Below are 26,425 nucleotides of genomic sequence, written 5' to 3' on the forward strand. Positions count from 1 at the left end.
GGCAGACCCCCCGACTTGTCCAGTTTACGGTTATTAAACTGAATATTAGTGAAATGGTTACATGTTTTAATGCTCAGGCACTAAACAAAGACCTTTGAGCAATGAGCTGGTGGGTGATCAGAGACAGCTGTAATCAAACCTCTGAGCTTTTGGTCCCAGAGCTTTTTCTTTAACAACCAAACAAACATAACTTCACGTAACAAGCCACGTTAAAATTTAATGGCTCACAGAGCAAATGGCTGCGTCTGTGGGGTCTACACCATTTTTAGTCTCTGCATAAAGTGGAAGCCACATGTGGGCAAACACATGATTGAGTGCGCTGTACAAGTATGTCTGCCTCTGAACTTCACACATGTACGGCTCGACTTAAAAAGCCTCGCGCCTCAGGGAACGGAGGAGCTTCATTCCATTCCAGAGGAGCTTGTCGGTCTCAATAAAGGTGCTGACAGACATTCGGTGGTAATAGACATCACAACAGGTGGTGAGTGCTGCACAAAGCTGAGTGGTGGCTGGGTGTGTGAGTCAGCAGGGCTCTGATGTAGGAAGATATTGATCTCTTGCCTTTGCAGGAGAGACTTCAGAGATCATGCTAGATTTTTCCATAGTTTTGCCAAAAACGGTGTACAAATCAGGCGACTGTTTAAATACAGTGATTTAAAAACAACTGAACTAGAAGGAATCCAAAAGCTTAAATGATTGTTTTCACTTCACCCGATGCCAGATTCAGACTACATGATATTTGAGTCTGTTGACACTGTCCCTGCTTCAGATCAGGCGATTATACAGCCATAGAGTCTTACTGTGATTTGACCGGGAAACATGACAGACTATACGCTGGTCTCCAGCCAATCATAGTTGGCAGTCTTTCACGATGTACGTGATGTCATCAGGAAGGAGGTGTTACAGTATAAACAAACAATGGTGCCGAAGCTGTGTGAATGATACCAGCTGTCCTGTGTTTGGGAAAGTATTGAAAAAAAAAAGAAAAGTGTTTCATTCGTCTTTGGTTCGCCGTGTTTACAGCTCTGCATGTCATGAATTGAAGTGATTTCTTTTAAACACGGGATGAAGCGATCGATTGTCACGCCCAGCACCCGCTTTCGTTTCCAATGACCTCCGTCTGTCGGGTCGGGCTATTCTCAGACTGATATCGTGTGGTCTGAACCCGGCATGAAGACATGTCGTCATTACTGTGAGGCCACGTTATAACAGGCTCTCAGAAACGAGCGTTCGACAAAGCTCATGAACATCTCCGTTATTAACGATTTAAACCACCTGGTGTTTCAAATAGCATGAGGGGCAAACATTTTTAGCATGTGCGCCCAAAGTACTGTCATTACTGACACTCAAAGCATCCTCAAGTTATTGATCACGTTCAATTAAAGCACCAAATAACCTTTGAAGCGCGCAGAATAGCGCCGCACCGACTTCACTGTCAGCGTGTTAGTGGCTCAATCACGTCATCACACTGGATGAAAGTGTTTTTAGTCAAATTAGTTTGAGCTGAAACTTTCGTGCTGAGTCGGAAAACAGTTTTATTCCCATTATAGCTTGAATTCTAAGTTTGCACGGCTGTGTTTGCCTTTTCTTTGCTTTGCTTTGTTTTTATCCAGAAATACTGATGACTACACACATACTCCAAACCCAAAAAAAAATCAAAACAGGAAACCTCTATCATATCAGAGGAAGCAGCTCAAAGATTGAATCAGCATGTAGAACAAATAGACGCGTACCTTGAAGGCATACTTGCGGCTGATGTGGTCCTCAGCTCCCACGGGTGAAATGACATAGCTGGGCAAAGGAATACTGCCCAGGACCGACTCCTCTCTGCTGTCTGGAGAGAGGGAGAGAGGGAGGGAGAGGGAGGGAGAGGGAGGAGATAATCAGGGTGAGGAAGGTGAGAAAAGGAGCGAGAGAGATATGCAGGAAAGGAAAGACCGAGAGAATAAATATCACTCATCACCCACTAATTTCATCACTGCCTGCCATCAGTATCACAACACTCACACACACACTCACACACACTCAGATGCCGTCATTCAAACCGCGGTGTTGTGCCAAACAGTAAATGACCACTCTGGTATCCCGGTGTCACTGAGCTAAAGCTGGCCTGGTCCAGCTGGCAGCCAGCCGCCATTCCTTTGTGTCCGCCCCCCATCCGGTTCACATGCTGAGACCGCGGTCGACACACACGCGCGTCCTTCTATATCTGTCAGGACCCTCAATGACATAACGCAGTCCTCAACCCTTCACCTTAAGTCTCAACCCTCAAACAGCCCTCTGCAGAAGTGAGGATGGCTAAAAATGTCCCCGCTTTCCAAAAACACTCAAAACGGTCCTCACAAAGCTAGAAAGTACAAACACATGTGCGCCACCAAGCCTTTCTTAATTAGCTCACACATCCACAAATAAATATCAGAGTATTTGTTTTCCTCTGAACATTGTGACAGCATGCTAGAATGTGTGTGTGTGTGTGTGTGTGTGTGTGTGTGTGTGTGTGCGCAACCATTACCACAATGTAAAATGTGGTAATGATATGAAAGTATGTGTGTGCGGCACCTGCGCGGGTGTGTGGCTGTTTGGCTGAGAGGTGATAAGGCAGCACTGTGGATTAAAGGGGCAATGGGTTAAAAATAATTCAAGGACTTCTGGAGGAGACATTCCTTAAATGGTGGGCGAGACGGTGAGGTCCTTTTATCTGCTGCTGTGCCCTGTCGCACCGACACACACACACACACACACACACACATACACACACACACACACACACACACACACACACACACACACACACACACTGAGCAGACCAGACCGTGACGAGGGGAGTTAGATAACGCCCAAACAGCACAAGAATGGAAGGATTTTGTCACTCGGTTTTGTCCATTTTCCTTCTTTCTTATTCCATTTGAAGGTCTGAGGATGGGGGGGGGGGGGGGGGGTCTGTATGCTGTACAGGCTGTAACGCCCCTTTAGGCAAATTTGTGATTTTGGGCCGTATCAATAAAACTGAGTCCACTTGACACAGGCTGTAAAGGAAATAAGAGGGAGAGAGCAGCGACGTTTGAGTCTGCAAGTCTGAGAAATGTGTTCATTAATTTGGATTTTTCATATTTTACTTAAGGCTGCAACTAACAGTTATTTCCATTCTGAACTAATCTGCAGATTTGCTCAGTTATCTAATTAAGTGTTTTGTTTATAAGACTTCGTTTGTTTAGAAAAAAGCCCATTTTAATTTCACAGGGCTCATTCTGGCATCAGTTCAAAACCTGAAGAAACTCAGGTTACCATCAAGTCTGATGCAGAAAAGCAGAAATAGCTGAGACGGTTGCTAATTCGCTCTTAAGTGTAACACCGGGCTGCTACAACTCCCAGATTTCCAGAAGAACAAAGAAAAAACAAACAAGCAAACAAACAAAACAAGGAAACAACCTCTGCACCCCCGACAGAAACCATCAAAAAAGTGAAGGCGGGAATAAAAAAACCACAACTAAAACAAAGGGAGGCTCGACTGTTGGTGTAAAAACAAGAGATGAAGACGGGGGATAAGCGGCGCTGGAGACAGATCAAGTGTTTTCATGTCGAGAGGAGAAACCTTTGAACTGACAGACTGACGGAGAAGAGAGAGAAAAAGAAGTGACAGAGAATTGATTTCATCCTCCTGTCGAGGCGAGGAGGCAGAGGAGGCAGAGGAGCGCGTCCCCAAAGGTTCGCTTAGGAATATGGAGATGAAAAAGAAAGGCGTGGAGAGGCAGATAAAGACAGCCAGAGGACGGAGACTGATGGAGATGTGTGGCTCTGTGTGTGTGTGTGTGTGTGGCCACATCTCTCCATGCGTTTGAGATGTAACCCCCTGAGAGAGATCCGATTAATGTCGGCCCAGATTGAATCAGTGGCTCTTTTGTCAGCTGCAGTTCACTTCGATCTCGAATCACCAGAGTCCAGTTCAAACTTCTGACCTTTGTGCAGTGTACATGTACATACTTCCTCCTTCAAAGACACACGTATCCCCCTGCTGCTGTGTATTTCCCTCGATTCAAAGCCGAGAAAAGAACCTTATTCTAAAGACCTGCGTGTGATCTGTGTGCAGAGCATCTCACGGTCTTCATCTGCAGGTGCAGTTTGAGATGATTGTCCTTGATTTACAGATGTGTGTAAAGGCATCAGGGGCCTGACCTGCTGCTGATGTCTCTGATGTCCCACAATGCCTTATGTCACCAATAAGAAAATGCCACACTGCCACAGATGCATAAACATTTAAAGACATTGGATTTTGTCGTCCTCACCTAGTTTTTAGCCACATTTTAGCCTCTGTGTGGCTCAGAAACTGATATCCACAGAAAAACTCGGTCTAATCTTGAACTGGAGCATCTGCACCTTCATTTCAGACCTGATGTGTTATGATCCACTGAAGTTGGGCACGACACAAAATCAACAAATCCCCATTTTTGTTATCGTCGTCGCCATCTTGACTGTAAGCCTGGCGGACATCTGCGCTCTAGTTAAGCTAAGTTTGACATATGTGCTAATAACGCTAAGCTTCCTCCAGAGTGAATTCCACTTCATGGCAGCAAGACAGGTGCTTCATTTTCCAAACAACACCAGTGAGACACCTGTAGAACACGACGCAGCCCAGCACAATAACCGATCTTCACAAGTGAAGCTTCTAACATTCAGGTTTTGTTGAGCTTTACTTGGAGGTGTTGATTCAACGTGGCGGTAATTTTAAAGGCAGCGGAGGTGTCACTGCTTGGCATTGTACTATAGTACTACTAGTTATAAGGTGTTTCTGCTGTTTTGTCCTTTCCTGACGGCATGATCGTTGGAGAGCAGACGACACAAAGAGGCAGGAGGGAGAACAGGTAGTAAGTGGGAATTTTGGAGATTTTGTCCATGTGCGAGGTCCAGTCGACATTACACAGAGACTCACCTTTGTAGTAGAACAGACAGAAATCAGCCAGGACGAACCACTTCCTCTTCCAGAGACGCATCCCAGAACTGTCCTGCAGAGAGACAGAGGGGTAAAGAGTAATGAAGGGGTGAATAACGAGACGGACCGGAGGAAAAAGGAAGGGGGGGCTACGAGAAAGATGAAGGAAGAGTTAGAGGTAGAACAGGGCGGCGAGGGACAGGCTACAGAAGAAACAGAAGTAATGAAAGCCAAAGTGAGGCGGACATGAGCGGAGATTAAGAGAGGGAGCAGGGAGGAGGAAGAGGAGGGCAGCGATCATTTGTCCTCGTTCGCCGGCTCGCTGGGCCTGCCACGACTGCTTTACGGCCCGCTCCGTCTTTTATGTTCTCTGCCTGAAAATGGTGCCATTTAAAGAGGAGAGGAGATACAGCAGGGATGAAGTCACCTCAAACACTGATATACGCTTCTTCTCCCGAAGATACACCCATGAAACCCTGTGATCGCTACCTTTACATGGACAGAGTATTCTGGGTTTTGCCCTCAGTCCGAAAAAAAACCCCAAATGTTCCTACCAAGCTGTTTGCATGGCCAATGAGAACGAATATTCCTCTAACAGCAGATTATATGCAGCCCTGCACACTCTGTGCCACCGTATTTGAGCAATATCCAAAAACCTGTTGATATCCAGGCCTTTCATTACGTTTCAAAGTGTTTCTCCCTCCAACTGGAAATGTGTGCTTTTCTTTCATGCATCTCTTCTCCAGCCTTGCAAAGGCTCGGCTCGGCAATGCACACAGCTGACTGTGAACAGGTGAAAACCCAAACTGAGATGTGCTGTAAACGCGTCCTAAACCTGAATAACATCTGCATAATCCACAGGTCTTAATCTGAAAAGGCTTGATTTGTAATAAGGCCGTGGAAAATCCAACCGGAATATGTTTGCAGGACCCGTATCAAACTCTGCATGCTGTCACACTGAGAACAACAGTGGAATAACAGCGTGCACGTAAAAGCAGTCAGCGCGTGTGTATCTGTGTGTAGCTGTTTGTCATAATGTGGCTGAAAATGTGTGCGTCCCTTCCAGCATTTTAAGGCTCTTTGTAATTAAAATGTAATTGCACTGCAGTAATAGACTGTACGTGCGTATGAGCGTCTGCGGCTGTGCGTTCGGCCGCGTGTGCATTCCTGCCTGTGCCTGTGTGTATCTGTGTGCGCCTCTGTGTGTGGTCATTAAAGCATAATTGCTTTGCAGTAACATCACTCAGTGTTTGTCTTGTACTGAGGCCAAGTGTTTTCCAGTGGGACGATGCCAACTACAGATATTTTAAGTATAACTTCAAACACAAATAGAGTCTCCAGTAATAGCCCGTGATCAACAGCAGGTGCTCTATATTGCCAAAGCAAAAAAAAAATAAAAATAAATAAAGGAAAAGTAAAGTAGGCCACTGGAGGAAATGTTACAGGAGCATGCAGGCTGGAGCTGGAACTCATCCCTGTGGAACAGGCCCAGCCGTCTGTCCGTCATGTGCTGTGTTTGTATTCAGATCAACGCATCCACATAATGTGGGACTAATTCAGTGTGTCGGCTTTGTTGGCTTACATGACATCAACTATCTGAATAGACGAGCTAATAAACTGACAATACTCTAAATAAGAGAGTATTTCAATAAAGGTGTTCATAAACAAAAGTTTAATCTGCAACTGTTTCATTTATCAGCTAACCTTTTAAACCATTTTCTGCTTCCAGCGTGTGAAATGTGAGGATTTCTCTGTTTTTGATCATTCAGTTTGTGACTGCTGGTCAGACGAAACAAGACATTTGAAGATGTGACAGGCATTTTTCACTATTTTCTGACATTTTCCAGAACAATTTGACTTATTGGGACGATATACATGAGAGATGATCATAATCTGACCGTGAAAATTAATTTGACTGTTTGTTTTTCGTGTATGTTCCAGGACTCCCTGGAAAGCTGTAATGATGAGTGGATTATCCTGCTGAAAGAGTGAAATCTTTGGTTAAAAAAGCTGCTGCTATGCATAGCTTTGGCTTGTTTGGCTTCAGTGTTTCAGTGTGTGTGTGCCCTGACCTGTTTGTACAGCCATCCTCGCACCACCACGGGGACGTTGGGATTCCTTTTAATGGCCTGCTCTCTCTTCCCAAAGCTGTGCACCTTGCCACTGGACCGGGAGCCCTGAAACACACACAGACAAGTGCACCAGGTTTTTAAGGGCGTTACAAACAATGTCAACAGTTTCACTGCATCAAAAGAGCACGGATCACGTCCGTACAGGTGACTGAGACAATCAGCATGTTTTATAATGTCAGCTTGTTGAATAGCGAAGCAAACATTTGCCCGTTTGAGGCTGAAAAGTCTGCGACCAAAAGTGAGTCAGCCTCAACCGACCATGCACTCTTACTTACAGCATTACTGAAGGGACTTTAGCCATCACCACCATTATCTTTTCTCCAGGTACCTCTCTGTTTCTGCCCCAGTTGTTACATAATTACAGCCATTATTTGAGCCAATTTTCCACTGGACCTCCGTTACGTGTCAGCCACGGCTGCCATGGCATTTGTCAGACGTTGACAAAGCCTATCAGGCCAGCCCATCAGGTGCGAGGTCAGGAAAGTGGGCTCGTGACCTGCAGGTCAGCTCTCAGACCGCCAGAGAAACACCTGCTGGAAAGTCTGGACAGCGGACCTGAACAGGCCCCATCAAAGAGAGGCAGCCAATAACTCCAAATTGTTTCTAGGTCAGCGGCGACAGACCGAGGGCCGCGTGGACGCATCTAAGTGTTCACGTTGAAAGTTCAGCACTGCTGATAGGATGACTTTTACTTCATCAAATAAAATCAAGGGTTGTCAAAGAAACAGTCGTCACCCAAAATGGCCAGCACACGTGAAAGTTTCTGTAAAACGCTGGATTTTAAGCAGCCCTCCAGATTCACCTGTTATTTTCCTGCCACTGCAATGTTTATGCTCGGCTTTCAACGATATTAGAGGCTTTATTAAACTGTATATGCCAGCATTTCAGACGACATCAGAACACCAGTCCTGGAATAAATGCATGCTTATGTTGTGCAGGGTCACAGCCGAGCCTGTGGCCGCACACACTGCGTGAGAGCAGGGCTGGATTAACCTGGTTTGGTGGCTCCACTCAGACTTTGACACAAGAACGTGACAGAAGGGTAAAGAAACATATCTTCAAGTGAGGTGGAAAAATATTACTTTTCATATTACTGGTGTGACATCCCCTGTCATGCCTATACCTGATTTAATTTCTGTGGCCCGAAGCAAAAGGAAAACCATGCAGGCTTCACACAGAAAGGCCCCAGCCGGCCGCTGGCTTTGAGTTGAAGTGACAGTCCTTCATTTACAGTCTAATTGAAAAGTTCTGAACAACAGCTTGGACAGATATGTGCACGCAGACGGACTCCAACTACATCTCTGTGGAAAATTGTTGAATTTGACCGTTTTTCAGCTGCCGCAGATGGTACAACGAAAACGGACCTGTAAAAAAAATATATATTTTATTCTGTGCTAGTAACGACCGGATCCCTGCCCAATCCTCCAGGGCAGCCACTAGATCTGAACGAAGCATTTTTGTTAATCTGCTTATTATTTTTATGGGTTAACTGAAAAGACAAAAAAGATTAAATTACACTGTAAAGGACCATCTGAGAGCAATGACTTACCCATCTGAGGTCTGTTAGCAGTGTTTAACTACTGTTGCAGCCCGTTAAGATGTAACTCTGTCTGTGCTCAACATGTTAGGCACTGACACCAATTCATCTTTCATCACACTCATTAAAGACCTGCACGGCTGCTGGTTGTCTCTCTCTCTGCAAACCATGACATTCCTGCACTCTTATTTTGTTTGTGTGTGCACGCCTGCAGTATACGCCAGCAAACATACTTATACACTGCACACATATTCATGAAATCTCATTACACTATCCTCTATTCTGAAACCTTAGACGCAAGATTGCTCCCCCTGGCGCACACAGACACCCACACCCTCGACACACACTTATGATAATAAAAGATTTGGTGTGACGGCTGCATGGGTGTGTATACGGACTGGCAGCAGCACTGGGAGGCATCCGCAGCTGGAAAACAGCAAACACGCTCGCTAATTAAAGGGAGGCTGGTTGCCAAAGCATGATGCAAAGACATGGAGCGGCTCCAACGCTGCCACGCTGGAGTCCCTTATCTGTAAATGTACGCTGTGCGTATGTCCGTGCATGTTTAATATGTTTGTCTGCGCCCGCCTGTGTGTGTCTGCAGATAGGTGCGTGCGTGTGTGCGTGCGATGCGGCGGTCTATTTTTAGGCCGAGGGTAATTCTGTGGAAAAGGCTGTGGTCCCTGCTGCAAGTAGCACTCTGTCTTGTAGGTGAGTGAGTCAGGGTGCGGCTATTTGTTACATTAATGGCACACGATCAGACAACCTAAAAGCCTAGAGAGCCCAGTCTGAGACCTGGAGGTTGTCAGCTCAAATCCCTCGCCAGACAGGAATTATCTGGAAGGGTGAGGTAATTAAACAAGAGTGGTGCTTTCCCCTCCCTTTAGAAATCTGCTCCAGGTGTACGTACACTAGACATCTAATCCCAATCTGTTCAAGTGGATCTGATCAGTGGTTAACAGCAGCTAAGTGGAGGTGAACATGACAGCTCCCAAGATCCAATCTGGGTTACTTTCAGCGCCGAGACAATTAGCCAACTGATCGATTGGACGAATGACAGAGCTGAAATCATTTATCAAGCAAAAACACCCAGCGTTCTCCAATGAGAGGATTTACAGCTTTTCTCTGTTTTACACTGCTGTAAACTGAGTATCAAACAGGTGATTCACAGATAGCCAAACTTCCATCCAAACTTCAAAATGCATTTCCAGAAAATCAGCAATCAAATGAAAACAAAAATAATACAGAAAACACGCTGAAAACATTGAGAGAAAGACTCACATCAGCTCTGCTGCTATGCCACTACTTTATCTTAAAAAAACAACCTAATTCAAGAATTTCAAGGTTGAGGTCAGGACAGAGTTTGAGTGCTGGTCCACACGTCCTTGTAGATTTCAAAGTCCTGGACAAATGAAAGAAACTCAGGTGGAGTACTGTCTGTCTTTATGGACTTATTTTCCCATGTTTTTGTGTCTGAGTGGCTAATGGGGACAATAACTGGTCCAGTACTGAGAGAGTGCTGCAGCCACAAAATGGGCAGCAATGTAACGCCTCCGGGCTTTTTGCGCCCCGTCAATGTACGTTCACCGACAGGTTCACATCGTCATTCTAAGTGTCTGAAAACATCATGAAAAATCACCTAAATGAAGTACATCACTGCATCAGCAGACAGAGGAGCTAATGCTCGTCAGAGACCTTAAGTGACGAACCGTCCTTTAACTGTCCAATCAAACACAGGAAAATCATTTGTTGTGGTTTTTATGTTTAGGGTGGGACTTGAAGTTAAAGGACCAGCGTGGAGGATTTAGTGGCACCCAGCAGCGAGGGTGCACGTCGCAACCAACTCGCCCTCGCCGACGGTGGCTGCTAAAAACACAAAAGGTGCTCTCTAGAGTCGGTGTTTGATTTGTCCATTCTGGGCTACCGTAGAAATATGGCAGCAGACTCTGTGAAAGAGGACAAGCTCCCTCTGTAGATATGAAAAATTTTAAGCAAACAAAAACGCAGCAATTCCCATTTCCAAGTGATCGTACACTCACGAATGGAATATTCCATTTCTGCCAATTGATGCGCCCAAATCTTCCACGCTGGACCTTTAAAGAGCAGAGAGAGCTAGTTTGAAACACCGAGGCGGGGAACTGATGAGGCACATGAAGCTGCATAAATTCATAGCTGCAAAGTGAGAAACGACAGGAACTCCTAAATGACACTGACGACTTTGACAAATCCCAAAGAAGTTGTGCAGCCTGGTTACGAACACAGCATCGCTAAATATTCATCCAGCGACAGAGAACACAAGCGCTCAAAGGAGATTGTGGCACTTAACTCGTGGGAGAAATCTGTCTCGTCGCTGCCTCTGATGTTTTGTCAGAAGCGGAATGGATGTGACTTATTCAAAATGTGGATTCATTTCTTGATGGCGATGCGTTCTGCAAGGGGGACACGAGTGACTCATCTTTCCACTGAGACAACGCTCTTTTGTTGGGAGTTTTTCTTGTCAGAATGAGGCTTCTGCGCTATTTTCCTGCGGTTCGATGGCAGGGGTGATGAGCCAGAGCACCTGGGAGGGCTGCGGGCCAGGAAACCGCGGGGCGTGGAAATGGCGACGAGCCGTCGTGATTGATGCCCTGTCATCTCCGTACCGCGCCCGATGACACATGTTCAATCTTAGTCCCGCGGCACCTGTTGATAGGGCAGGATGAGATTTCACGCCAGTGTGGAGCTGCGTATGGGCATGTGTGCGAGGGGGTGAGATGACAGAGTGAGGCAAGAAAAACGAATAAACAAGAGAGAAAGAGAGGTTCTCCAGTTCCTGCACCAGGTCTCAAAGAATGTAACCTACATGAGATCTTCATTTGGAAGCCCAAAGTGGAATTCATCAGCGTTGGTTATACCGAAGAGCTTCAACCAACTCCATAATTTTGCAACAGCAGGTTGCCTGAGCCAATGACAGCTTGAAGGACAACAAGACAAGGGGAAAGGAGAAAAAACGAACGTGAGCGTGTTTTCTTTTATCGTTACTCATCACGTCTTTGGAGTGTGTGTGGATTGTGTTCTAGATTGTGTGTGAGCAGTGATGTAAATGTAATGTGCGCTGCGAGTGTAACCAAAAACTGACCAAAAAGGTCAGAGAAAAAGAGGGAAGGGAAGGAGCAGACAGGAATAAACCGAAACCTGAACCCAAAAACGTTCTCGGTTGGGTTTGGCGGAACAAAAACGCATGTCGCGACGTCACAGGGACGTGGGTAAGTCTTACCATGTTCACCACCATTTGCCTGTTAGCATGTTAGCATTTGCTAAGGTTAATGGGAAAAAAAGATTCCTAAAGTGAGTACAACCCCGAGGAGGGAATGTCTGAACCAGGATTCACAACAATCCATCCAACAGTTACTGAGAGTCAGTCAACCTGATGGCGGCGCTACAGGGGCTACAGGAGGATTACCGAAGTCACCAGGATTCATCCTCTGGGTAAAATTAATTTCATGGAATGGTTGTTGCATTTCAGTCAGCAGGAGTACTAATCCAGACGGAGTGTAGAAGCTGCTTGATGCTGCAGTGACAAGTTGTCAGTTGTTAATTGCCTGAAAAGAGATATTGAGTTTGTTAATGAAAAGCCTAAAAAGCAATCCAGCCTTTCATGGAGAAACTGCTGTTCCGTGGCCCTCCTGCAAGACGGACAGGTAGGAGTCAATTTTAATTCAATCACATCTGTAGTGCTTATCTGGCCCTGAATCCTGTCTGATCTCACGCTTTCATTCCTGCGGGTCTGTCACGGATCTCGGTCAACCACAGAAGACCTCTAAACTCTTCATCCATCACGGTGCACCATCCACACCTGGCATGAGTCAGCTAAAAACGGCTGCTAAGCCAGTCAGTACGTGGCCACGAATAAGAGCAAGGGCTCGAGTCCTGTTACTACTAAAACCTGCTGCTGTTACCACTTTATTCATACGCTGCAGATCTCATCTGAACATGGAAAACAACAAGGAAGAGGAGGAAAAGCTGGAGCACAAACACCTCAGGTATGATTTCCCACAGTCCACAGTGGCTCTTGTGGAGTCTGAAGATCTCACACTCTTCCTCATAAGAAAGGCTGATGCTGACTTGACTCCCATCAAAACAATTAATGTTAGCAGACTGTCGGCCCCTGACTTTCAGTTTGCACTGTGTGTCTTTCTTCTCACAGAAACAGGGATATTTCCTGAAGGAAGAGAGCAGGAGGAGGAAGCTAATCCATCACAGACAGAGCTCGGGGTTACGGAGGTTTTCAGAACGGCCGCAGGGGACAAACGTAAAGGAGTGAAAAGGCTAAAAAATAAATAAAAAACCACAGGAATTCTGTGACTTTTGACAGCTGATGAGGAGTCAGAGTCCATTTTGCCTCTCTGTCCTCTGCTCTCTCTGTCTTTTTAAACCAAGATGCAAGTTGTTTGACCTTCAGCATCACTAAAACCTTTACCTGCCGTTCAACAGCTTTTCATCTTACATAACTCTCGAGACAGATTTGGATGCAACCTTGCAGGCTGACGTATTTAAACTTGTTCTGCTCTTGCAAATATTTTACTAGACAGCAAGAACTATGTGACAGTGTGACATGAGATACGGCTGAACGATGCAGAAGCAGTGCACCAAAATCAGCCAGATCAACCTCAAACTGTATTTATACTTGAATGCTAACTGAGTCTGTTATTCTCATCATTGGTTAGAGCCACTGAAGGCGATGATTGAAAGGTGCAGCTCTAATAGAATACTGTTTTATGATTAGATTTCATTAAAAATGACGCTTCTACTGTGGAATTTGTAAAAACTTCAAGTATAGACAGGAAACGAGTGAGCAAAACTCACAGTTTGTCTTTAAATCAAATGGGAACTTATTGAAATATTGATTTGTGAGGAAAAAAATACCAGGTTATTTATGCAAAATGGATGCAGCGCTTTGAAAGTAAACCGGGTACAGCACTACAGATCACTGTGACGACACCGATTTAACGCAAATGATCGAAATGCACAAACACTGTGGCAGTCAAACACAGAGACACATCCTTTTGAACACGGCTGTCCTCAGGATGCCACAGTGAGACTCAGCCACACAGCTGAGCCTCAGACGGAGACACGCAGGCTAACCTTGGAGGCAGAGGTGGTGTCGACAGTAGACGAGGTGATGGCAGTGGAGGCCTCGCTGACGGTGGTGCTGGAGAGCTGCTCACCCGCTTGCTTGGACATCATGCGAGGACCCTGCGGCCTGTGGACACACACACACACACACACACACAGAGACGGGGTTAACACACCAAATCAGATGGTGTTAACACACATCCTTCTTCTCCAGTCACAATTTTACTTTAAGGGCAGATGGCTTATTTAGAAGACAAAGAAGGTTTCCTGATGTTCTAGAGGACAAGGACAGTGTGTGTGTGTGTGTGTGTGTGTGTGTGTGTGTGTATGTGTGTGTGTGTTTGACAGCTAACATCTGACACGGAGGCAGCTGAATGACCTGAAGACAGGATGTCCTAAATTTTCTCCCTCTCCCACCTCACACACCTCAGAGGGCAGTGAATAAAGACTCTGTGTGTGTGTGTGTGTGTGTGTGTGTGTGTGTCAGATCTATTTTCCTTTTGTAGCCTCAGGTTAGCGCAGACCTATTACCTTACATGACCGCTTCACAACAGGAAGCTGATAAATAGACTTAGAAACCAGGTTCACAGCAGAAAAATAAAAGTGCACACAGCAGCAGATGGCCTTATTTAACTGTGCACTTCAGGAAGACAAGCAAGCAGCAGTCCTTAATCCCAGTGTAAAGCAGACAATACAGTCACAAATGTGAGCCTGAACGCATCACGTCACTGTCAAATAAAATGAGCAAGTGGTAAAAAATTGTTTGTCAGTCTTTATGTTGGATGTAATCTGTGTTGTAACTTATGATGGGAAATGGAAGCGTTGTTATGGCATTAGGCTTTTTATGCCTTGAGAGACGGAAAAACGGACACACGGAGGGAGGTTTGAGTCTGGACTCAAACGAGGGACACTGCAGGAGAACGCTGGGTCAACAGGATGTCCAAGAATTCCACATTTTTAAGGAGATTAGCTGTGATAACCTCAAATTTCGGACAGCCTCGCTGACAGCAGCTGCCGAGTCGAGGTCTGCCTCGTCCATACGTTTCCACTCGGCTGGTGAAACCATGTCAGCAGCTGGTGAATTTTCAGATTCGATTACTCTGAATCCAGCGATGCAGGTGCGATCATCCGCATGCTGCTGTTGCTGGGTGAAAACGCCCAAGTGTCAGATTTTCAGTATCTAGTTCGTAGGAGCCTTTTGTCTGAATGCCGTGTAATTTAAGGTTATCCAACAGTTCACCAAAAGATTTCATGAGCCAAAAGGGTTGCGTAACATTTTCGACCCATTTAGCCATCAATAAGGCTGAAATACGTCAAACACTGTGTTTTTCTTACTTAGCCGTCACCTGAAAGTAGTAATATTCAGTGTGTAATTTATGTGGCTTGTAACACGGTGTGCATAAGGTTGAGTGATTAACTGAACCTTCAGCTGGCAACAATAAAACAGCTTGAGTCCAGACTGAATAGACACATCTACAGACCTGTGCAGCTCTGGGTCTCTCCACTCAGACTATTCAAGGATCAGTAGCATCAAAGCACAATGGCTTAATGAATCATGATCTACTTTGAAGAAGAAGAAGAAGAAGAAGAGGAAGAGGAAGAAGAAGAAGAAAAGAACTGAAGAAGCTGCTTTTAAATCCAACATGTGGTGCTAAACACAGGTCTGAGCTCGGGTTTGAAATCTTTCAGTTCAGGGTGTTTTAATGCTTCTCTACAGGCGCTTTCCAAAAGCACATTGATTTATTTGAACGCCTCACGGTGAAATCCGACACCTCAAACAGATTTGCTAACCTGCTCCGATAAAATATTAACAGATCGTCTCATCTGAAGTCTTTTCCACTGCTTGTGACGCTTTGTTTCAACACAATTTTCACAAAAGGAGCTGCAGCTCTCGCTGGAGATCGTGTTCTTATTCATTTTTTAGAAAGGCACAGCGTTTCAGACGGCTGCGAGTTATCGGTTTCCAACAGCATGAGCGTCTTTCAGTTCATTATCAATCATCATCATTACCTTCACCACAGCTCTAGAGCTTAAACAACTGAACGGTGATGTTGGTGTTACCTAATAAAACAGTATTTTACAGGTTTTGGGGGCTTTAGAAATTAGCAATTCCATTTTTTGTGCTACGTTGTATAAAAGCACATTCAAGAATACGAAGTTCTTGTTAGAAGTTGGGTTACCAATCAAAAATGTGAGCAGTTGTGTGTTAAAGGGAACTGATTTTCAACCAGCTTTATATCACAACAACGTGGGCAGCACGCAAGTTAATCTTCCCTTCACGTCTGCTGGCTATACGCCTGCTGCTCGTGCTACAGTACAAGCTAGCACACACGCTAACACGCAGCGCTGATCAAACATGAACCAAGATTCTGTCAATGCATTAAATATTTGACCACCTCAAATGTTTTCAGACCGATATTTTACTCTTTAGGTGTAATACGAGAACGTTTGTGACCAGGCCGCCATTGCTTGAAATTGTTTTCCACTGTATCATGCAAAGACCACCTTTGTAGTGGTGAAATACTTCTTAAACTGGTTTCTGAGAACTGGATTAAACGGCCATTTGTTTGGGTATTTGTACTGTTTATACTGTCGGGTAAACACTGGGAAGGGCTTCAACCTGTCACCATTCATCTGCCAAAGAGCTTCAGTCACACACAGACCGAGATGGCAGACCACTGGACAAAGTGTCCATTTGTCAATATAACACAAAGACGCGTCCACGTATCGACAATATCAAATGAAATTTCATTTACGCCTCTCATGAGTGCAGCCACGCTCTGCTGATGAGTCTGCATTTCTTTTCCAGTGTTGTTCGTTGAGGAGAGAGTGTTTGTTCCACAGCGCTGACGATGTGTCTGTCAAGGCTGAAGGACAAAATCGCTCCGACAGGCTGACACATTTTGGAACTTGCAGACAGAATTCACAGTTTTCACAGTTGTCATCATCTGTTCAGCAAATAGAATTAATGACTTCAGTTATCTGGCATCCGTCGAGTCTGCACCAACTGCACCAACAGATCTGAGAGCGGCGGCCTCTTAAATTTCTCTTCATTGATGGTGCAGCTTCACTCGAAGAGGCCGTGCATCATTACCTCATATACTAACGCAGCCCTGGTTCCACAAACCATCCCAGTGCAGCTTCTTCTGCCTCAGACACCAACATGAGATAAACACAACTGATCTTTCCTTAAAAAAGTTTCTGAAAAGCTGTGCTGTGCTTCAGCTCCTGCATCGTTCTCTGGGACTTCACTCGACAGCGTGTCCTTCTTCTAACATGCATTTTTTATTGTCTGTGCTTGTGTGAAGTTTGTCTTTGTATGTTCTGGCCTTTGCGCTGCTTTTCTGATTAATACTGTGGGGATTTTAAACTGCTCTTCGTTTTTATTTTGCTTTTTTAGTGAGTCGCCCTGGAAGAGTGGCAACAACTTTGTGGACGAGGATCTCAAAAAAAACTAAACAATGACAGAGAACATGCCGCGCTGGTGCCACTCCACCGCCAGTGACATCTGAATGCTCCATCTACAAGCTTGACTTTTTGTAGTGCAGGCTTCAAAAATGGAAAAACTACACAAACAAATCCACCAAAACTTGCCCGCCTGCTTGCTGGCTACGCTCTCTTTGCATGATGACAGCGCGGTTATTGCCGCCGTCTCGCCGCGCCGCGACAGATGAGTCGTTCCACGCTGGATGTTTTATTGTCGACGGGCTGACACCAGGCGGAGTGTGTGTGTAAATCTGTCTGATTAGTTTCAGAAGGGAAACCACTGGCAGTGTAACACATTCTTCCATCCAAGAATCCAACCTAATTACCAAGTGCTACATTTCTCTCTGACACACACTCCTGTCTTTTTCCAATAAATCCATACATTTTTAGTTCGCACGTGTGTGTCTTGGAGGCTTCTCTGCAACTGCAAACTGCTCTTTTGTGAACAATTTATGAGCAAAATCAGTTCTTTATAAATGTTTCTGGAGTAAATCAAAAATATTGGCCTCCTTTCACTTTTTCTTACTCCACCTTTGTCGCACTTTTTCTGTTGTCGGAGAGGATTTTGTTTTTCTGTCGATGCCATCCTCTCCATATTTCTCTCTCTCTCATACAAATCAACCACCTGAATGCACTCTCATCTCAGGCCTCAATATTACAGGCTGCACTGGAACACACCAACCCAGCCAGCAGTTTCAGTACATTACCGACTTCTATCTACAGAGGCATGATGCAAATCTCTCGACTGTGGTGTGGGTGGGCTGAGAGAGAGAGACAGAGAGAGAGACATTAGCTCTGTTTTCATTCGGCTGTCAAGAGAATTTCATGCAAACTTTTGAAAGGTCAGGAAGCACAAAAATGTAAATTAGATGCATTTTCATCAAAGTCAGAAAGAACATATTCGCTGGAGAGATTTTAAATAGAAGTGTTTTTAAATAAAATGATTGGAATCAGGGGAAGTCATTGTTCTTTGATCTGAGAGCTAATGTTGGTTACGCTCTACGCTCTCCACAGCCAACACGTGGACAGGCTCCTGCAGAACTCCTGGATCCAAACATCTTTCTTTTTGCGTGACTTTTGGGGGATTTTGTCATCTCCTCCAGCTTTTTGCTTTGCCGGTGCAAAGAGGTTGTTGAAAGGTAAAAGCGAGCGCGGAGCAGGAGAACGACAAGAGTGCTTGTGACCTTGTTGAAAGAGAAGAAATCAGCGGAGAGAGGGAAGAGAGACGGAGCTGGAAAGCGAGATGACGTAGAAGACAGAGGCTTTGATTTCTTCACAGAAATATTCAAAAACCTGACAAATTAGACCATTACGTTCCCTGCAGACGAGTACACAACACTCAATCCTCAGATTCTACTGGGAGTCTGGTAATCTGACTTTCTATAGGAGCTCCACTTACTCCACTAAAGGAAAAAAAAAAAAACACAGATCAGGACGGAGCTCCTGAGACTCAGTCCTGCAGGATGCAATTTGGCCTTAGAGTGCAGGCTGGCTCTCGCTCCGGAGGGCAGGAGAAAGGTATGACCTCCCTTTTCTGAGAATGAATCCATATTTGACAAAGCTCCTGGAGGTCCAAGGAAACACAACCCACTTATTTACTTCAAACTCCTGAAGAGGACGAGGTCAGCGGCGGTAATCTGTGTACTCCTCTGCAGTAAACACAGAAGTAAGAGACAATGAAACACAAAGGGTCTGAGAGGGAGAAGAAACAGGAGAGACGCTGAGAGGAAAACAGAGGAAACTCAGTGAGAGAGGGAAGAAAGAGAACGACAAAATCTAATTCTTTTCATTTATTACGTTTTATGGTCTTCGCAGTAGAAAACAGGGGAAAGATGAGGAGAAGGAGTAACTGTGGGGAGACAACATGAAAGGAGACGGTGAACACGTCAATGTCCACAGAGTGCTTTTACTATGAAAGAGGAAGCAGATCACCCCTGATTTCTGTACATTAGTGTACTGTGTACAAACTGCAGCACAACAGTTCGGCTGTCTGATTAACGGTGTGTGTCTGTGACTTTAAAACTGCACGGGACATCACTTTCTGTGAGCTTTGGCAGCCCTATTAGGATTAAATGGGCACGCTGCCAACACCAATGAGAGGAATGCTGTAGGAGTGTGACCTCTTAGCATTCAGACCTCTCAAAGTCATCCCTGCGTGTTTCACAGTGTCTCTTCCTGTCAGCTGATGCATGTTTTTTCCTTTTTCTTTATTTTGGCGCACTCTTTTAAATGTTATTCTTTGTATGTTCGCGCTGTCAGTCAACCCTTCACATAAGAGTATCATGTAATGTCTTATCAGTTCATTGAGACAACATGCAGTGAGCTTTAAATCATACACCGGCACTCTGGGAGCCTCCACATACTGTTGGCTACTACTAAGCAGCTCCAGCGGAGCAGCTTTGATTTAAGTGCTTTGCTCAAGGGCCGGCAGATTGCAGTAGCTGAGGGGGAAAAAGCTTTATTCGCTTCATTTCCCTGCCAAGATTTTCCCAATAGGTCTTATTATTCAAACTATCAAATAACCCATTACACTGCAGCGATTCTGACCTTTGGGCTATTAGTACAACCACACCAGTGAAGTCCAATTTAAGCTGATTGCATGATGATTGCACTGTTTCTATCGACTCCTTATGACACGTAGCAGCATGTTTTAGGCATGGGGTGTCACTGATTATTCTGATTGGAAATCTACAGCATCTGCAAGGTTCAGACGTGCAGCAGCAGTGTGGAATAAGACACTTCAGATGCATCACCGGCAGATCAGAATGAAGAAGGGATGCACATCAGTAATTACGAGTGAACGACGCCTATGAGCTGCCTGCGCTGCACAACATGAAGACAATGCATTGCAACCCCCCGTCAGAGTCGACAGATCAATGAGGAAATTGTCAAATTCAAAGCAGCAGAAGCAGAGACATCCTGACTTTTAGTCTGTTGCTGGTCGAGCATCAAAACGCCAGATCCTATGATTCCCATAATGCATCTCATTAGCATCTTCATAACACCACCTTCACATCCCAGTTCGGCATGTACTGCAGACCAAATGTCACGATATCTCAGCTTCTGCCGCTTCAGTTCTGATGTGTCTTATTAATCTGTCTCTTGGGAGTCCCCCAACTTCACTGAAGTGCAACGCTTAATCACTGGAGTACTTTTAATAACACTTCACTGAAGGATGGATTTCGACCAATGAAAGGAAGTGATGTGGGGATGGAGCCCAATCTGGCAATCACTTCAGAGAAATCAACTCATCTACCCAAAATGCACTGGGCTGCTGTTTCACCCCGAACCAAAAGACAATCCTTTGAAGTGACTTCAAAAGCTGGAAGCTTAAAAACAAACTCACACTCGCAGCCCATCATTAAAAAAATACACGGAAACATGGGACCAAACATCACTAATGACGGCTCCGAAACACAAACGGCGAAACACAGAGTTCAGCCTCGGTGAAATCTTCAAGCGAATGCAAATTTTGCATCTGGTAAAATTCATTGTTCCTGTCGATCTAAAGAATCCTGCAGAGTAACCTCACTCAGTGATACTGGCCACGAGTCAACAGTGAAACTACAGTCTGGGTTGAAGGGCATTAATTGGCTGCTCGTCAGTAGGAAAGTGATTCGCCTCCTCTTGCGATGTCTGTGGGAGGAAAAGGCGGCCATGTTGGGAACAAAGACGCCACGAAGGAGATTTAATTACATGGGAAAAGTAATTGTCGGAAGGATTCTGACATTTCGCCAGATTCTTCCTGTATTTTAATGACACCTCTCACAAGAACACGAGAGAAAGTCACTTAAGTCACTCAGAAACTGAAAAACTCCCACAACCACGGCTACACATTGAACACACATACGGCTGCGACAAAATATGTCACAGTCAGCAGCGCTGGCAGCCCACGCGAGCACAGCTGACATTTAAAAGCTGCCTGACTCTCGCTGTACAACTCGATTTGAGCAGACCAAAATATACAGAAACGTTGCACTAAGTTATCTGAGAGGAAAACACAGGTACGCCGTCCTCAGAGTGCAGATCATTATTTCTGTATTGACAGATTGTTACACCCAATTTCCCCCCAACTCGAAGACAAAACCCAAAACTTTCTGTTAAATATACTGGGAAGAACCGCCCATGTCCCAGTTTCAAAGGAATCTCACCTGCAGTAACGATCCTCCAACAACAAATCCACCTTCTGCATCTCCGTTTTCCACTTCAAACTCTGCTTCCCTGACAGCTCTGTCTTCACAGCTCGCTCACTGCGATCGTCCTCCGTGATGCTGATGGGGCTAAATTGTCTTTTGCTGTACGTCGAGACCGTGCGGCAAAGTTTTGTGTCTTAAAGGAAAAGTTCGACATTTATTGAATACGCTTATTTGTTGGTTTCTTTTTCCAAGAGTGACATGAGAAGAGATGAGTGGGTCTGAGTGTGAGTATGAGCTAGTTTAGCATGAAGACTGGAAACAAGAGGAAGCCGCTAACCTGGCTCTGCCCCAGCACCTCACACCTACCAGTCACCAGCTAACGTGTCGTATCTATCTCTAAAACATTTTTTTTTCTTAAAATAATGAAGACTGTATTCAAGGTTTTGGATTATTATAAAATAATTATTCACCGCTGCACTCGCTGCAGGGTTACCAGCTAGATGAGTCAATTTTAAATCCACTGACTGTGATTTGAATACTCTCTGCCAAACCACACATTTCATCTACAAGATGTATCCCCCTGTTTCAATTCCACACTGCTGCTCTGGCAACAGTCAACCAAAGCATGGCCATGCCGCACCGCTGGCGAAGCACCATGTGTGCACTCATGACATTGCTGGCGTAACTTCCTTTAAATCACCAGATCCCATATCAATGAGCAGGGGAAGGGTCAGAGACAAAACAAGCCGACAACAAGAGAGAGAGGAGACAACGCTTCTGCAGAGCAGGAAGAGGAGCAGAAGGGAATAACCTGGAGGAAGAGACGAGAGAAGTCTGCACTTATAAAGGGAAAGGTTTCATCGAGCATGCACGTCTCTCAGCAGAACTACGCCTCTGTTTGACCTGAGCGTGACAATTCTGATTAACAAGTTTACAAAAAAAGGGTTTTATTCCCAAGATGTATGCAAGTTAAATCAGTTCAAAAGTTCAACCGGTAAAATGGGAGACTTTAAAAAAGGCACAAATTACCATGAATAGATTAAACAAATTAATGAGAGAAACGGGACTTTGCTCTGAAATTGGTCCTGAAATCTAGACGGGAGCGTGACAAACAGGAGATGAGAGATGTATATCACTCTGCACGCAACGAAGTAGAGCAGGAAATTAAAAAGTCTGGTCAGATTTCTTTATTACGCTTATTAATGAAGCCTGAATAGCACAAAACACACATCAGGCAAACTCAAATTTCTTCAGACTGTCCAGGAAAATACAACCTTTAACTTCCTCTAATTCGCGTGATACAAATTTCCAGCTTTTCCGAGCCTCAAGCTGATGACACGAAGACAGACAGACAGACAGACAGACAGACAGACAGACAGACAGACAGACAGACAGACAGACAGACAGACGACAGACAGACAGACAGACAGACAGACATGGTGCGAATAGACTCAGACACACTTCAGATGCAGACTGATACTGAGACCCAGACAGCAGCAGCCGAGGAAGTTATTCCATCTCTCCTGCCGCCAAAATAACAGCTGATAAGGTTCTCCTAGGAGCTGTAAAGTCCTGACACTTTAGCCACTTTAATCCATGATAACCCCCGGTGAGCAGGCCCGCTGACGCCCGCCTCCATACACGCACATACACACCGTACCCTGCCGCTAATAACGCTCTCAGATGGGGTTTCAACTCTGCTTTGATGGCCTCTGAGCTGATGCCTCCATCAAAGTTGTCGTTGACATCAAATGAAAAAAAGAAAAGAAAGAAAAAACGAAGCCTGGCTGGTGCAGCCGGAGCTGGAGGTGACAGATATATATATGAGCTCCGGTGAACTCCACAACTTGTGTGCCAGCATGTGGCGTCGACAGGGTGGCAGTAATCTAAAGGTTAGGCCTGCTCCAGCTGAGAGGCTCAGTGGCCGACAGTAAAAGGTATGAATTTGTGTGTGAGGGTATGAATGCGAAGCAGGGCGATGCTGAAAAAGACCAGCTCCGCTGCGCAAAAACTCCATCCTTGGATGAATATAAAAGTTTACAAAGGAGCTGTGGCCTCCGTGAAAACCTTTGAGCGCTCATGCAGGCGCACAGAAGCCTTAAATAGCAGCACAGTAGATGTGTGGATGGCGCCTGGGGCAGCAGCGTCTTCTTCTCTGGTATGATTTGCAGTGGTACGATGGTGATTGGATAATTAGGGTTCATAGCTAGGTGGATATGTTTAATCCAGCCTCCTACATACATTAATGGTGATGATATGATCTTTGTTTTGAAAGGTACGTACTTACAACCAAACATGTAACCCATAATACTCACATTATCATTCCACTGTTATGAATGGACGACATGAGCATGAAGGATTACTGCATCGGAAAGGGAAAAGAGGGAATTTTCTTTTTTTTTGATGGTGAAGGACAATTAAAATTATTCAACTAAAAACCCAATAGCAATAACATACGCAAGGTCATTGGATTTAATGATTATTGGCAGTGATGTGGTTTGATTAAAAGTACAAGCCTCTAGCAACCCCCCTCTAATTTAACTGAATAAAGTTATTTGGACCTTCACATGCTTAAAACTCCTCCTTCTGTTGACTCAAATTTCACGGATCGGCCTGTTTTTCAGTAATTCTGCTATATGCGGAGCCATTCGAGTCAACAGTCCTGTAAACAAGGCAGTGATCCGTTCAAATTTAATCTGGAAATAAACAGTTTAAATGCCCTTATTCACATTCAGACTTGTACGTCTGTGTGTTAACTGTAGAGCTAGTCAGACGTGATTAGCTTAGCTTAGCACAAAGACTGGAAATGAAGGGAAACAGCTAGCCTGGCTCATTCCAAAATCTACCTACAGGCACCTTTGAAGCTAACAAATCTATCTCATTTGCAAAAACTATAAACAATGAACAGAATGTAGAAAATCTGATAGAAATATGACATTTCTGTTGGTTTCATGTATTATTGTGAGGATGTTACATCAGATCTGTGTGGAGCGATGAGGACGAGTCTTCATCTGCAGAAACGAGTTCTTCTTCTCTCAGAGCAGAAACAGTTGATCAGGCTAGTTTAACATCACCACTGCTTTAACCATGGAAGTGTCACGGCATGTAACTAGCGCCCCCTAAAGAGAAGAAAGTGAGCAGTGGAGGTTTATCTTTGAACTTTGGCGAGGTGATTTCTCCTGCTTCCAGTCTTTATGCTAAGCTAAGCTAACAGCGTTCTGGCTGCAGCTCCATATCTAACACAGCAGCACAAGAGTTGTATTGATTGATGTATTTCAACTCAGCTAACGATGCAATAAACTTGGCTTTCCATGCTCTCCACACTCTGGAAGTGCACTCTGAGTCCATTTCAGGTCTTATCTTCAGCATCTTAGATGAATCAAAGATAACCACACCATGGGAAACGATCTTAAGAAATTGTTTAAAAATAAAACCACGAGAACTTTATAAAAAGGACTCAGTGCTGTTGTGGTGTTAGCCCAAAAGTTTCAGTTAAAAAAAAAGCAGGAATTTTTGATCCCAAGGCAGTTTGTTCAATATCTTTATTAAATATTTGAATGTATATAAACAAAAAATGACAGGGCCCAATTAAATATAGAACAAGGACTGTATTTTCAGCCAATGGGCCGATAAATTCAGATTAATGAGTTGTTTTGCAAGTGACCAGGGGATTAGTTAACAATCTTTATTTTCTTCGGGCCCTTTTATCATGAAGCTTCCTCAATATTCACATGTGTGTTCAACCGGTCTTCCAGATCCATAATGTATTACCCTTGAGGATGATCTTTACTGTGAAGTTGGTACTTCAGTGCTGCTGATGGTACTGAGCTGTGCCTTGAATAATCACAGCGAAGACCGTCCTCCAGTATATTACTGCAATATTACAATGAGCCGCAAAATAATGCAAGTATTCTGCTTCTAAGAGCGCATCCTCTATAAACCACTGCTTCCCTCTGTCCTTTGCAGACTTCACCATCTATTTTCATACACACACACCAATGACTGAAGTGCTGTGTGTGTGTGTTGCACTGACACATTATCACAGTGGCTTGGACAGGCCTGCTTCACGCCCACGCAGCTGCTAATAAGACAGATCCATCAGAACATAGCATGGAAAAAATGTTACCTGGTCCCTCCTTGACTAGAATAGAGTGATGGACTAAAACCAGGGAGAGAGGGAGGCACACAATAAAGGGGAAAAGGGGATGAAAATTAATGAAAGCAAGAGAGGGGGTAGAGCGATGCACAGAGGAGCGAAGAGGAAGCTCAGCATCCAAGATGTAGACGGCCTGACGACACGGCGAGGTGTGTGTCTGTGGCCAGACGAGGGAGGCTGAGAGGGAGGCACTTCCTGCCCACATGTGGAAAATAATCTTCACTGAGAGACCTTCGATGCTAAAAATAAGAGACTTCACACTGGCAATGCTACTCTGGCAGCCAGAAACAGCAGAGTCTGCCACAGAATTAGAAATGATTACATCTGAGCATCCATCATGTGCCTTTCCAGCATTTCATCTCCATGAGCCAGCTGTTTTTAATCCATTTTCAAAGGTCTCAAGTCTGTTTGTGGTGTTTGTCTCTAACACTGGCTGCAGCCATCTTCTTGACTACCTGAGTGCCAAGTGAAAAGAACATTGAATTTAATTGGACTAATTTGAGTTAATTGAAAATAATGTAGTCAAGATTATTCAAAAGCGAAAGACGAGCGAGATGCACCTAAAAAAGAAATAAAGAGAAGTAAAGGTGTGAAAAGAGGAGTGAAGGAAAAACAGAAGTCAGAAAAGAAAAGAAAGAAAGAAAGAAAGAAAGAAAGAAAGAAAGAAAGAGGAGCAGAGTGAGTGAGTCGGACAGATGGAAAGAGAGAGAACAGGAAATGGAAAACAATGGGATGGTGACAGAAAGGGAAAAATGAAAGAGGACATAGGATGCTAGAAATGGAGAGCGAGCAGTGGAGCTTCATTACGTTTTAATGTGTTTCTTCATCAGCTCTATTAACTTGTTCTTGACCGAATTAGTAGAATTTGTACAGGAAGAACAGTAATTAACGTGTGAATGTGAGGTTGCCAACTGTGTAGCCGACAGTGGAGTCGTA

The 26,425-nt window shown here is 44.7% G+C and overlaps 1 protein-coding gene across 10 annotated transcripts in view; it reads right to left on the bottom strand.

The window, feature by feature from the left end:
- The window catches only part of LOC143321869 (pleckstrin homology domain-containing family A member 7-like), a 120,053-nt gene that overhangs the window by 28,071 nt on the left and 65,557 nt on the right, over positions 1-26,425 (bottom strand). For all 10 annotated transcript variants that reach the window (XM_076732573.1, XM_076732572.1, XM_076732568.1 and 7 more), the window contains 4 exons: positions 13,721-13,838; positions 7,000-7,104; positions 4,928-5,000; positions 1,734-1,834 (listed from right to left, as the gene is read on the bottom strand). In XM_076732573.1, the coding sequence (XP_076588688.1) occupies positions 1,734-1,834; positions 4,928-5,000; positions 7,000-7,104; positions 13,721-13,838 (397 nt within the window). The remainder of the gene's footprint in view (positions 1-1,733; positions 1,835-4,927; positions 5,001-6,999; positions 7,105-13,720; positions 13,839-26,425) is intronic.

This window comes from Chaetodon auriga, chromosome 6, assembly GCF_051107435.1.
Source record: "Chaetodon auriga isolate fChaAug3 chromosome 6, fChaAug3.hap1, whole genome shotgun sequence".
Lineage (NCBI taxonomy): Eukaryota > Metazoa > Chordata > Actinopteri > Chaetodontiformes > Chaetodontidae > Chaetodon > Chaetodon auriga.